The sequence below is a fragment of the Topomyia yanbarensis genome, chromosome 2 (genome assembly GCF_030247195.1).
Source record: "Topomyia yanbarensis strain Yona2022 chromosome 2, ASM3024719v1, whole genome shotgun sequence".
Classification (NCBI taxonomy): Eukaryota; Metazoa; Arthropoda; class Insecta; order Diptera; family Culicidae; genus Topomyia; species Topomyia yanbarensis.
The window spans coordinates 35,641,719-35,655,555 of record NC_080671.1 but is presented as its reverse complement, the minus strand read 5'-3'; the positions used below and the strand labels follow the sequence as shown (position 1 = coordinate 35,655,555).

Here is a 13,837-nt window from a genome sequence, read left to right as displayed (position 1 = left end):
ATTATAGAATTCTTGCCCGAATTTGCCCGTTTTTGAGTAATTATTGATTAAGTGGAGACGGAGACGGAGATGGATTACAAGATTTTCAGTTTAAAATTTGGACTCGTACTTTTAATTACTGCTGCACCTCTAGTTGTCATAGCGAGTCGCCCAATACTGCATTTTGATCAGGAAGAATTGTGTATTTAGTGTATTTCATCAAAATTCATAAACATATTCAAAAGTTATCAAAAGTGGAATGCAGAAGACGTAAATAATTCTGGTCGTTCATATTGAAAACCAACGAGGTCAACATAAGTGACCGCCAAAGGATCCCAATTTCAAAAGTCGATTTTGAAGACCATGCTTAAACGTTGCCAGGAAACTATGACGTTTGATCATGCAAAGCAAAACAAATCTAGAAGTGGAATATATGACAGGATACCACGTGCGAAAATCAGTAGAATAGTGCAAAAGAATACTGGAATCTCCGGCCGTGATTTGACCAAAAAGCACACTTTGGCGTATACTCCAGCTTGGCGAATTTGTTTGCGAGAAGGTTGTCAGTCGTAGTATGTCAGCAAGCATGACAACAAAACGTAGTTGCTCAGAACTATACCAGGAAGCAGTACAAGCATGTTCAGACCAAGCATAACCCATGAATTTAAATGGACGTAATATTAAATTTTGGACAAATCCTCGGTCTAACAATTTATATAATACTATGAATCTTCACTATCTTCACTTGTTATCGTATTTTTGTCATATTCATTTTTTAGTTAATGAAATTTGCATGCAAACTTGTTCTCAATTTTCACTCCATGTATTTCGTCGCAGAATCGGCTTATTTTATATAATTTAGAAAAATACTATTTTTCGTTTTTTTGAAAAATATGTGCATCGGACAGCAATTGAATAATAATTGTACAGAGTCAATAATAATCATACAGAGTTTAAAAGTTTTGTAACTATGTTGTATAATATTTCAAAAATCATAGTTTGAAATGACTAATAACATCAGTTCTCATAATAGCTACATCATAAAGACACCCAAACGTCTATATGCGTGCAAATCAATAAAATTGTTGGATTATGTTTCGGAGCACCAACTCTTTTTAGCAAACGTTGTTTTTTACTGTTAGCTTTAAGCTAGAAATAAGTTTTATTTAGTATTTTAATTAGGTTTAAATAGGATAATTCAATTGATTAGGTGCTTACAATTTTGGTTGACCGACAAACTGAACGGAAGGTGTGGGTCACCCTTGGCTTTTCGTTTATAAAACAATGTAGTATATGTACCTGTTAGTATAATTGTACATATAGTTAGTATATAGGAAATAGGTTTAAATTTACGATAATCCGTACTACTCACGTACTATTAGCTTTAAGAAATTCAAGAGATAGTGGCACTACTGCCGTAACCGTATTGACTCGTTGAAGAAAGTTAGGGTTATGTGCTATTGAGCAAAAATGTGTTCACTATACGGTACTGTTTTCTTCTTCTGCCCCACTGTATCCTGCTGAATGACGTTTCCTCGTGAAACCTCACTGCCGGCAGATCTGTCACCGTCGAATAAAGCGCTGCGCTCGGTAGCGTCGCCGCAGCGAGGGGTCTCGTCAGCACAAAAATTTATCATTTAACCTCACACCATTTAAAATTCGATGCATTATAAACGTTATTGGCATACACTGGAACCATTAAATCTTCATTCGTGAAAATTTACATATATTTGGATTAAGATGTCGGCCATTTTGTATCCGCCATTTTGAATTTTTAAAATCTGACATCAAAATCGCAATCTGCGCCCCTAAAAACCGTGGTATGTACCTTTGCAGGTCAATCAAAATCATTTTCGACTTTTGGCCAGGTTTTTAGGGAAATCCGCCACTGTGCGGCGTTCGTATTGTGAGGATGCGAGTGACTAAACCAATACCTTCTTACATGACTATCGAATGCAAATCACCGAAGGATGGCGTGACCTATAAGCAAACAACGTTAATCACATATCCCGGGCAGACCCCAACATGCCAATTCTGTAACCATACAGCCCACTACGGAAGACATGCGCCGAAGCAACTAGTCAAAACTCATCTACTACAGCCAACTATAACAAGCAGCCACCGATGCCTTCAGATAAACCAAAAACAACGATCCAATTAACCAATATGGCAGGTACAACGACCACGACAACCGCTCCTAAACCAACAACTAGCATCGCTAATAAAGAAGCAAATACCGATGAAGACGGATATACAACAGCGAACCGTAAGAAAAGAAACAAATAAGAACCTCTGACCGTGAACAGCAAGAAAGCAGTACCGATGACGACATGGACGGGAACGATAACGCGAGAGAAGGCAGACTGAATGACCCCCAAGCGGCTTCACCGCGAAAGAAAATGATCTCAACACGCAGCAGCAAGCTGCGTCAACAAGATCTGGCAAACCGACTTTCTTAGAATTTATTCTTTTTTATTTTTACTTATTGTAAAAAAAAATAAAAGACCCACGGCTCAGTGGTGCTAAAAAAAATAAAAAAAAAGTTGCAGCTGGCTCACCACAAGACCGAGGTAGTGCTGGTCAGCAACTGTAAAAAAATTCAGCGTGTCGAGATCAGCGTCGGGGGACAATCCATCATACGATGCATGCGCTGAAGCACCTGTGTGTGATGGTCGACGATCGGTTAAATTATAACAGCCATGTCGACTATGTATGTGAGAAGGCTGCAAGGACAACTAACGCATTGGCAATCATGTCGGATCATGTTGAATAACGAAGGAGCAAAAGGCACCACGAGACGTCTCCTGGCGGGTGTCTCATCCTCAGCACTATGGCCTGGGCTGCTCCGCTGAACTTAAAGCGGAACCGGACGAAGTTGTCAAGCACATTTCGCCTGAGGACGTGGAATGCTACCAGCGGAGAAATGCACGTAATACAAGGAGACTGGTCCGATCGTACTCGTTGGCTAAGTGGCAGCAAGAGTGGGACAACACGGAGAAAGGAAGGTAGACCCACCGACTCATCCCAAATGTGTCTGCTTGGGTACATAGGAAGCATGTAGAGGTGAACTTCCATTTGACGTATTTTTTGTCAAATGTTTTGTTTTGGATGCTTCCGGAAGTACCTGCATCGGTTTGGACACGTTTCATCACTCCTTTGCTCGGAATGTGTGGACGTGCAAAAGACACCGGAACACGTGGTCTTCGAATGCCCTAAGTTCGAAGAAATTCGAAGGTATAACAGTGGACAATATCGTCGAAGACATGTGCCACGACAAGCATAACTAGGACGTTGTCAGCAGAGTGGTGACGAGTATACTCTCTGAGCTGCAGAGAAAGTAGCGAAGGAACCATCAAAGTAGCGCCATTGGCTAGAACGCCGCCGTGGAACCACAAATCGGGTATCGGGAGAAATTCTGCCGCTTGGGAACTCTCCGACGGTGTAGCCTGGGTCCACCGCTGGGGACCAGATGGGTTCAGGTCGTTGGGACGCCAGTGAACCGGACATCAGGCTTCACCGGCATGGCCGGACCGACCTCGACACCCTACCGGGTAGCTCGTATGTTAGATTCACCGCCGGGGATTAGACCGATTATACCGCGTCGATTAGCTAGCAGTGAGTCGTTACGGCGCCAGTGAACCGGAAGCTACGCTCCACCCGGAGTCGCTGAATGGACCTGTTGAGTAGGCTAGATCCATCGCCGGGGACTAGGCCGAGTAAACGAAGAGTGGAGCTAACTGGCTCACATAAACATTGGTATCGGGAGCAATCTATCGTCGGGAAAATCACGATAGGGTAGATTCGAAAAGGGGAGCTAATTGGCTCACGAAACAAACACCGGTACCGAGAGAAATTCCGTTGCCGGGGAACTCTCAGTTGGAGTTGATCTCGATAAAGCTGGAGCTAAATCGCTTTAAGAAGCGGGTTTCGAAGTTGGAGGAAATTCCTCCGTCGGGGAACTATCGCTTGGAGTAGGGTAAGTTCACAGTTGGGGACTACCCAAGAAGAGTGCTGACGAACTCACGGAAACATGAGCTAAATGGCTTAAGGCATCAGTACCTAAACGGCTCACGGGAACGAGAGCTAAACGGCGACGCAATAGATGGAAACAAGAAGCAAGAGAAGAGTCGAGAGGTAAATTAAAGCTCGTAGCAGTCATTCGATGAACCAAGCGAGGCTCCGAATCCCACACAGTGCCAATACACTATAGGTCAGGCTTTTGAAGCTTTTTAAAGCTTAATATAAAAAATACACATCCCTCCCCTCCGTCACTGGATTCCCTGTCCAAATGGGCCTGATTGGCCATTATAAGCAGTGCAGGTTTGTCATTTGTGCTAGAATCGTTTTAATCTTCTTTACATAAATGCCTTGTGTTTTAGCCAATTATCTCTAGGAGACAACATGAATCTCCTTTGAAATACCGATTATTTTTTCTCGTCAATAATAACATTCCTGTCTCTCTCTCTCTCACCACAGAATGACCGTCACACAATCCACCAAGCTGGGTATCGACGTCAGCCGGCACAAGGAGATCACCGTTAAGGCAGTGTCCGCCATACTACTACTCTATTTGAAGCATTTTAAGATCAATCACATCTACCAGTTCGAGTTCATGTCCCAGCATCTTGTCTTCGCAAACTGCATCCCGCTGGTGTTGAAATTCTTCAACCAGAACATAATGAGCTACGTAGGATCGAAGAACGTCATCCCGATCATGGATTTCCCATCGTGCGTAATTGGCGAACAGCCTGAGCTAACTTCGGAATCGCTCATAATCGGTGACTCCGCGCCGTACTCGTGGCGCAACGTGTTCTCCTGCATCAATCTCTTGCGTATTCTGAACAAACTGACCAAGTGGAAACACTCGCGCATCATGATGCTGGTGGTGTTCAAATCATCGCCGATCTTGAAACGTACGCTAAAAGTTCGACACGCTCTGATGCAGTTGTACGTGCTGAAACTGCTAAAGATGCAAACCAAATATCTCGGCCGCCAGTGGCGTAAGTCTAACATGAAAACCATCAGCGCCATCTATGCCAAGGTTCGGCATCGGCTTAACGATGATTGGGCCTTTGGTAATGACCTGGATGCTCGACCGTGGGATTTCCAGGCGGAGGAGTGTGCACTGCGCAACTGTGTGGATCGGTTCAACAATCGGCGTTATTTGCAGGTCAGCGCACCCGATATCATCGAGCGGGAGTTCGAGGATCCCATCGAAGGGGACAACGTAAACGGGGGGAATGTTACGAACGGTCGGAAACCGGAGGAAATAGAACTGAGTGAAGAGTTTAAGCAAAACTATGAACTATGGCTGCAGCAGGAAGTCTACAATAACAACATTGACTGGGATTTGCTGCTTTCCGGTGAAGATTTCACGTAGAATGAAAAGCTTGATATTGTTCATACTTTAGGAGGATATGCAGATTATGCAGCAAACAATTAAGTGACAATGATGTACGCAAAGCTGGTTAATAGTTTACAGAACAGCGGAATAAATTATGTTACGTAGACGAAATACTCGAAATCAATGAGATCCGAAAGTTTGGAATGTCGTTCAAATATTGCATAAATTCTTTTCTCTCATAGAAGATTCAAGTTAAAAATGATACTCATCATAACGTTATAACTAATGTTTTCTTTCCACAATAAAAACTCGACTTCTTTGGATTTACAATTTTTATATGCCTCCTTCAAATTTTCTTTATTGACATCAGCTCCGATTTTGTTTTCGTAGTGTTCTCAATCTCATCAAAAGGGTTGCATCTTTTGCCGGCTGTTATTGTGTTGTTAGTTTCCACGGTTTTTCCACAAATTTTTCAATTCATTTAAAAAAAAGGAATGTCAGTTATAACTAGCTTTTCTTTATTTACTATTCCACCACATCCACTCTTTGCATTTCGCTAGTGTCTACTACTACGTGGGGGTACGTTTAGCTTCTGTACTGATCTTTTTTTTTCAATCCGTGGATAGCTTCGTGGGGGAACAATTCTCGAAAAAGTCCAAAAATGAAAGATTAACATTAAATATTTGATCATATTAGCCTGTCTAGCGTCAATTAATGAACCATAATGTGTAGAAAAAATTGCCTACCAACTCGTTTATACTTGCCCATAACACCGGTTGATATCATTTTAGCTTTGCTTATGTCTTTATCATTTTTTTATAATTCCTCTGAAATGTATAGTAGCCAACTTTTGTTCGAATCCAATTAGGAGAAAAAAAAAGTTTAACATAGCATTTGATTGTTGAATCATCCGTTGCGAATGTGTAAATGCGTGCAGAACAACATATAATTGATGGATTTTTATCACACCGCTCAGTGCGAGCAGGGAACTAAGGTAGCACTTTCCTATTGCCGGACACTAACAGCTGTAGTAGAAATGTTGTAATTTACCACTATGTTTTTACTTTAATAGTTTTATACATTTCTTATTCTCTTCTTCTAGTAGATTATCGTACAATTACTCATAAAATAAAATGTTCTACGGGGAAAATAAACAATTGTAACAAGGGGAAGTTCCTTTTCGATAACTCTACATGCATCATCATAAATTGTAAAGAGTGTATCTGTGTTGTGTATGTGTGTGTGTTTTCTCTTCTCGTGTGTTTGATTTTTAACCTTACCGTAAGAGTGGTTGGTGTTTATGTTGTACCACTTTTACACTTCGTCGTAGCGCAAAGCTGTATTACGGGTATTCTAATTTCTTTAAATATACTTTTTATATATTCAGGTTTTTAGTTTAGCAATAAATATATTTCCACGAAGATTTCGTTATATTAGTGGGGAACAGAGCAAAGATAGAACAAATTAAAGGGACGGGAAGATGCTGGGAGAAACCAATTGGAAAACATGTGCAGGGTTTCATACAAATAACCTACTACCGAATTTTTGTTAGATTTGTTGTTGTATTCGCTGGTTGGATTTATTGTGGAATTGTTTAGTTAATGAGTTGCTCTATTTTTTTCTGTCGTATAATTGTATTGGATAAAGTTAGTATCTTCAACTTTTTTCTGGTTTGATCTCGCCTAGAAATGGACTGAATATGTTTTCGGGGGTTGTAGTGTATTTGGTTTATCGGGTTACGTGTTCAAAGTGTGTATGTATATTTTCTGTTCCACAATGGCTGCTTATTACCTACAGCGGTTCCAATTAATTGTTTGTCTTCTTATATTGCCCCTTTCTAAAAAATGTATGTGTGTGTGTGTTGTGAGGATCGTCTGAAATATTTCGTTTAAATTTCATTCTTCTTTTCACTTGCTGTACTGTTGTTCTTGGTTTATATCATAACTAGTTTGGAATCGATTTTATTTCCTACTATCATCGTAACGATATTTTTTCTTAAACATTCCTTGTTGTTATCTGTTACAGTTAACAATACGTTTGCTATAATTTAGGGAGAAAAAAAAGCAACAGTGAACGTGATCTGCAATAACAATGTTTGAAAAACTCACCAACTGAATAACATCACTTGCTGCAGCAGCCGCTGTTCTGTCGGCTCTGTTCGTTCTGGGTAGGTCTTATATTTTGCTGAGGTCCAGTGCCTTCGTTCTTAGGCAATTTTTTAGCTGTAAAAAAGAATAGCCTTTATTACTAGGGGATTGTGCACGAGGAGAATGATAATACTGATATTTTTCTGGGCAAATCCAGTGTTAAGGTGGTGTAGCACCTGCTTAGTCAACAATTAAGCTGTTCGCGCACGAGGCAACAGGACACACGCCACAAAAATATTCACTATGGATTTTGTTCTACCTATTTCAACGCTGTTGCTGCTGCCGCATTGAAATAGCTAATACGTAATCCATAGTGAATATTTTTTGTGGTGTGTGTCCTGTCGCATCGTGTGCGTACAGCTTTAATCCACTGGGTTCCTGGTCCCATATGTGGAGATAAAAAAGAACATCTTCAAAATTTTCTAGTTTTTAACATGGTATATTCGGGCCTGTGGCGTGCGGTTGGCCCCCAGGCTGCCAACCTTAGGGGAAGGCGCTGAAAAACTTGTTGCTTTATTAAATAAGTCCGGATAGGAGTTCCATTCCTAGGTATTATAATGTTCGAAACCCGAACAGAAAAAGAAAGCTAATGTAAACTCGAAAGGGGCGACGGAGACTCCACCAAAGGCACCAGATGACCACACTATTGCCCTGTCAGTCCTATTCAGGTTTATCCACAATAAAGCTGTTCCACACGAGTCAACAGGATACAAAAAATATTCACAATGGATTTTATTCTACCTGAAGTAGTAGCAAAGATCTTGAAGTAAGTAAAATCAATTACCATCGAGAACCTTACAGTGACACAATCTCATTTTCGTACACCGCTATGCGGAATGCTTATATGCATTTTACAAGTAAAAAATTAGTTTGCGAGACATTTTATTTATGTAGAAATAGTTTACTAGACAGCATAGGGAAGATACAATAATTATCTTTGTACTACAAATGCTCATTTTTTCAAAAAAAAAATCGTGATTCTAAAGATAGTCAAATATACACGCAATCTCATATTCGTATAGTACACATATTTTTTCAAAAATCATTTGAAATTTCTATAATAAATATTCAATATGGTACCTTTTGTTTGTAATTACAGTTTTCAATCATATTGGAATGCTGACCACTAGTTTTTGTGTGCATTCAACTTAAATTTTATCCCATTCTTCTAAATAGTAGTTTCTAAGCTCATTCTCATTATAATCCGGATATTTTCGCACTTTTCATCCAAATACTCCCATTTATTTTTCTAATCAGTTAATGAACGGAATCCGCAGTAGAGAATCCATAACATTTAAACAATCATAAATTAACTCTGAACGTTTTTTGCACGCCTTATGCTTTAGTTTCTTCCATCTGATGGATCATTCTGATCCATCATTCCATCAATGAAGACCAAATTTCTAGCACTTCTAGTGGACATATAATACCCCATACAATAACACCACTGTCCCTGCGCTTAGCTGCTGTTATAAGACTATTACGTCCAGGTCTGAGTTCGAATTTCTCCACTCAAAACAACATCCATTTGAGTCAAAGATGTTGAATTTGGACTCGTAGACAAAGTTTAACATCTTTCCAATATTCCAATAAAGTTGTTTAGTGTATAAAAATCAAGTCATTGTTCCTCTCATTGATGAACAGCTTCTTGCTCAGAACACAGGCATTGTGATTATCCGTTCTCCGTACATTAAGAGCCGTACCAGAGCAGACTTATACTTAAATGCTATGATTCAATTTATTTACCATGTATATAACATTAATTACTCGATTTTCCCAATTTTTTCTAATTAAAAATCGTTTATCCATCATCGTAATTTTTTTACAGTTCAAGTTTTTCGCAATATCTGTTCTGCATTTCGCCACATCAAAGTTTTTAACAACATGTTAAATAGTTGGATGCAAACTTTGAACAATTTCAAAGATTTTATGAAATGATTTAGCTTCATTTAGGTGAGTAATAATTAGTTTCCGTCCCATAATGGCAGTTAGTTTACTTTTTTTAACCATTACGTTAATTTGAGGGAACTTCTTAAACTAATGTTGAGGAAACTGCCAATGAACACTTTTCTGTAGTCATAAAATCTATTTTTCAAAGTAAAACAAAAAAAAAGAAATAACAGGTCTTAAATTACAAATTAAATGACTTTTCAAAAGTGTACGAATATGAAATTGTGTCATTTTCACACCAAGTAATGACTTTTTATGTGTAGTGTACGAAAACTTGCACACTTTAGATTACAAATGATATGAAAATGACAGATGATGATTCTACTACCACATTTACAAAACAATACCTATATTAAGTAGCGCAAACATTTATGAAACAATTTTAAACACATACACTAGAGGTGTACGAATATGAGATTGTGTCACTGTATGCTGTACCGTGAGAATTGAAGTCTCCTCGATGCCGGGTGAATTTCGTCATATCCCAGCAGTTCCTACACTACATTGATTCTCTGGTTGAAATGTCACAAGGAATTTTTGGTATTTATGAAAGTACTGGTAACTCTTTGTTTAACCTCGAATTTCTAAGACCAGAAGCTGTTTGCTTCGGATTTGTGACAGAGCTTCCTCGAGCTTTAAATTTAAACTTTTGCAAAGAATCCTATTGTTATTAATAGCAGTGAAGTAAATATCCCCATATGGGAATCATTAGTCACACACTTTTTGAGCCAAGATAGCATAATGATTTGCCGTGTGGAGTGGCGAGGATCTTTTTAGAATTTATACAAAAGAGTACATAGAGCTCCGTTTAAGCGATTGGCATGATAATAGATCATGTGGACTCCCAATAGACACACTTTTCAGTATTCCCAATGCTTGCAGTCATCCTCGTGATTCTCTGCGCAATTGTCATACTGCATTATTTTTTCCAGAGTTGTCCTACTGGAGCTGTAGAACTAGGTTCTCGGAAGGGCTACCCGTCAACATCACATACTACAATTTCAGACGAGACGGGAAACGTCACCCAGGCCAGGCCAATTACAGCGGGCCGTCATTCTGAATGTGATATTCATTGTACGGTTCAGATATTTGCGAGCGTAGATTTCGCGATCGCGTGTATCATAGCGAAGGCTCAAGCGTTTGTACGTTAACATATTTAATCGGGTCTGCTACCGTGTATATAACTTCGCGAGTATAAATTCTAATTTATTACCGTGTGTTCTTGGATGATCGCGCGCGGACCGTTATATAGTGGATATGAGCTTTATTTTTTATTGGCCCAACTGAATGTGTGGACCTAAGTTGCTAGGACGGCGGGTAGCAGCGAAGCATCACAACAATCAACTACCAAATCGTGGGCAGCAGACGAAAGGCCAAAACGAGCACACGTCCGAGATGGTTCGTGTGCAGATTAGTTTGAAAAGGGGTAAACAAAATCCATACCATCGAAAAGCGCAGTACTTACGGCGGGGAACAATTTCGCCGCCAGAGCCTTTGCAGCACATCTCAGAAACAGATTAAATGTGCGCATCAATGACATCGACATCATGACTTTTATTGGGAGGGGTGTACACACCACACAAAAGCAACTTCTTACCCCGCATGGTGGCAGTCGCACACAAGATATTTGTAATTTATTCGCAACACTTTTTCAAGAAACTTATTTGAACTTCGGATAAAAATCGTGGCCTTGAATATTTTTCTTATTTTCCCGATTATTCAAGAGATGTTGGTGTCGGTCACCCTAATGTTCAAGATATCTTGTCTAGTCTCTATGATCTAGATGCCACTAAAGGCTCAGGACCTGATGGAATTCCACCTGCTTTCATAAAGAATTTAGCAACTGAGCTCGAAGTCACTCGAATCTGATATTTTCCTGGACTGGAAAAATCAATAGGGGAAAGTGAGCCAATTCGGACCCTAGCTGTTTCTCAGCTATGAAAATATTATAAAAAGCGTATATATAATTTTCATGGCTGTCATGTAGGGGAACATGGGGAGACTTGACCAAGTGCAAAATTTTATTTTTGGCTATGACGTCCTCTACTCGATTCTTAATTTTTTTTCAAAAATATTTTTAGGCTTGTTGCGGTCCCTTAAGGTAATTTAAAAAAAAAATCCTTTCCTTACAGAAAATATTCAGTAATTAATAAATTTGCATTAAGTGATGTAATTTTTTATCAAACTTTGTATGGACATATCTACTCGACTAATAATTCCTATTAAAGTACTCATATATTATCTTATTCCTTATGAAACAGTGAAATCAATTTACATAAATCGGAACATTGGAATAGTTATTACTGAAATTTGCATGACATTGAACGCAATAACTAATGTTGGGGAGACTTGACCAAGATTTTATGGGGACACTTGACCAAGTGGTAATAAGCTGAAGAAAGATGCAAAATTCCTCATATTTATTATGCTTTGGTATCTACTGTTAATGTTAATCACGCCATAAAAAAACCCCACCTCAAACATAAGTCTATATATTTTAGTATTAGTAAACAAAGTTAGTAGTAATATGACTGATTTCGGGACCTGTGAACATGCAATGTTTGCAGTACAGTTAATCCTTAAAAAGAAATGCATTAAAAAAATCGAAATTTATGAAATGCAACCCTTCTATATTTTTTACTGCTTCCTAAGGATCTCGACAATATTAATATATTAGCAATATTTTTGCTATGATTTTTCAAAATTCTCTTGGTCAAGTCTCCCCAAGCCTTGGTCAAGTCTCCCCGCAGTGGGGAGACGACCAAAAAAAAAAAACGATCACAGAAAAACTTTCATAACTTTTGAAAAAATAAACTAAAAATTCTGCAAAAAATCATGAACACACACAATAATATTGCATATTATATCTCGATGACTTTTGAGAGATTGAAGGCTTTTTTAGATTTATGCAGGTTTAGCTGAAAACCTGGTCAAGTCTCCCTATGTTTCCCTACATCTGTTCTATCTCACAAAATTTTGCGGTCTTCAGTTTGAGTGTGCTTGCGGTAGGGGCGAATGTTGTTTCGGAGCACTTTTATTGGAAAATGTGTAAGCCAAAAAACAAGATTTCTATTGGCAACAACAATTAATTAAATCAAGCGCATTAACGTGATTTAGAACCCGCCGGACAATATCTTTTATTTAATATCTTGTTCTGGGCAAGACTATCAACTGTTTTAGTTTAATTGGTGTGTGGATAATAGAATATGGGTTGGTCCAATTCGGACCTTTTGCCGTAAATACGATCTGATACGCAATCACGAGAAAGTGTGCGCAATCGGTCGAGCTTTCAGGAAAACATAAGTTTTCGCAAATCGGTTGACAGATTTCGACGTTATTGCTCATAACCTATTTTTGGGTAATTTGGCCAACTCTTACTTTTTATTGTATATTGACTACAAAGTTTTAGATATCAAAGAGAATTTTTTATTTCACAATTCGAAATTAAGTGAAAATTAGGAATAATTTAGGCCGAAATAGGAATTTATTTCTATTGCAAAAAATCGATAAGAAATGGGTGGTCCGAATTGAAACAGGGTTGGGGTAATTCGGACCTTTCATGTACTTTTGCGCAGAATCGTTTATACACAATATGGTAAATTATCGGAAAATGTCGCCTTAGAAAAAAATGTGCGCGATTGATCAAGCTTTCAGAAAAATATATTTAATTGTGAATCGGTTGACACGTTCCAGATCTATAGCTCATAAACCCTTACTTGGTCCGAATTGGCCCAGTCTCCCCTACCTATTTAAAAACCGGACAAAAAATCTGATAATCGCAATTATCTTATCGTGGAATTGTCATTCTGTCTTGCTTTCCTAAACTTTTCGAATCAAGCATAAATAAAAACATTTTCAGCCAAATCAAACATAAAATGGGTTTTTTAAAGGCGGTTCAACAAGTACAAACCTTCTAGATTTTGTTGATTACTCGTTAAATGTCATGGATAAAAGAAATCATATAGAAGCTCTTTACACTGACTTCAGCAAAGCTTGCGATAAACTTGACATTCCCAAGTTAATTTTCAAACTTGAAAAATTGAGAATCGAGATGAGACTCTTCAATTGGATTAAGTCGTATTTAACAGATCGCCAACAAATAGTAAAATTCTATGAGATGAAATCTGATATAATTAAAGCTAAATAGAGGGTTCCTCAAGGTTCACACTTAGGACCTCTTCTTTTCATTTTAAATGTCAACGATAACTCTCTTATTTAAAAAAAAAATTGAAGTTCTCATATATGCGGATGATATAAAGCTATTTTTAGAAATTAGAAATAATAATGACTATATTTTTTTCACAATGAAACATAAATCTTTTATACATGGTGTTGTAAATGTTTACTGGAATTAAATGTTAAAATATGTAGTGTCAAAACTTGTAGCAGAAAACAAATCACGACTTCCATGTCATTT

At 38.4% G+C, this 13,837-nt stretch overlaps 2 protein-coding genes across 5 annotated transcripts in view; one reads left to right on the top strand and one right to left on the bottom strand.

Annotated features, from left to right (window-relative positions):
* LOC131682712 (striatin-interacting protein 1) overlaps positions 1-5,494 on the top strand; it is a 37,311-nt gene extending 31,817 nt beyond the window's left edge. For both annotated transcript variants that reach the window (XM_058964403.1, XM_058964402.1), the window contains exon 10: positions 4,456-5,494. In XM_058964403.1, coding sequence (XP_058820386.1) covers positions 4,456-5,359 — 904 coding nt within the window. In that variant the 3' untranslated portion in view covers positions 5,360-5,494. The remainder of the gene's footprint in view (positions 1-4,455) is intronic.
* A 143-nt stretch (positions 5,495-5,637) lies between these two features.
* LOC131682719 (ras-related protein Rab-5B) overlaps positions 5,638-13,837 on the bottom strand; it is a 29,867-nt gene continuing 21,667 nt past the window's right edge. For all 3 annotated transcript variants that reach the window (XM_058964411.1, XM_058964413.1, XM_058964412.1), the window contains exons 5-6: positions 7,432-7,545; positions 5,638-7,363 (exon numbers count right to left, since the gene is read on the bottom strand). In XM_058964411.1, the coding sequence (XP_058820394.1) occupies positions 7,445-7,545 (101 nt within the window). In that variant the 3' untranslated portion in view covers positions 5,638-7,363; positions 7,432-7,444. The remainder of the gene's footprint in view (positions 7,364-7,431; positions 7,546-13,837) is intronic.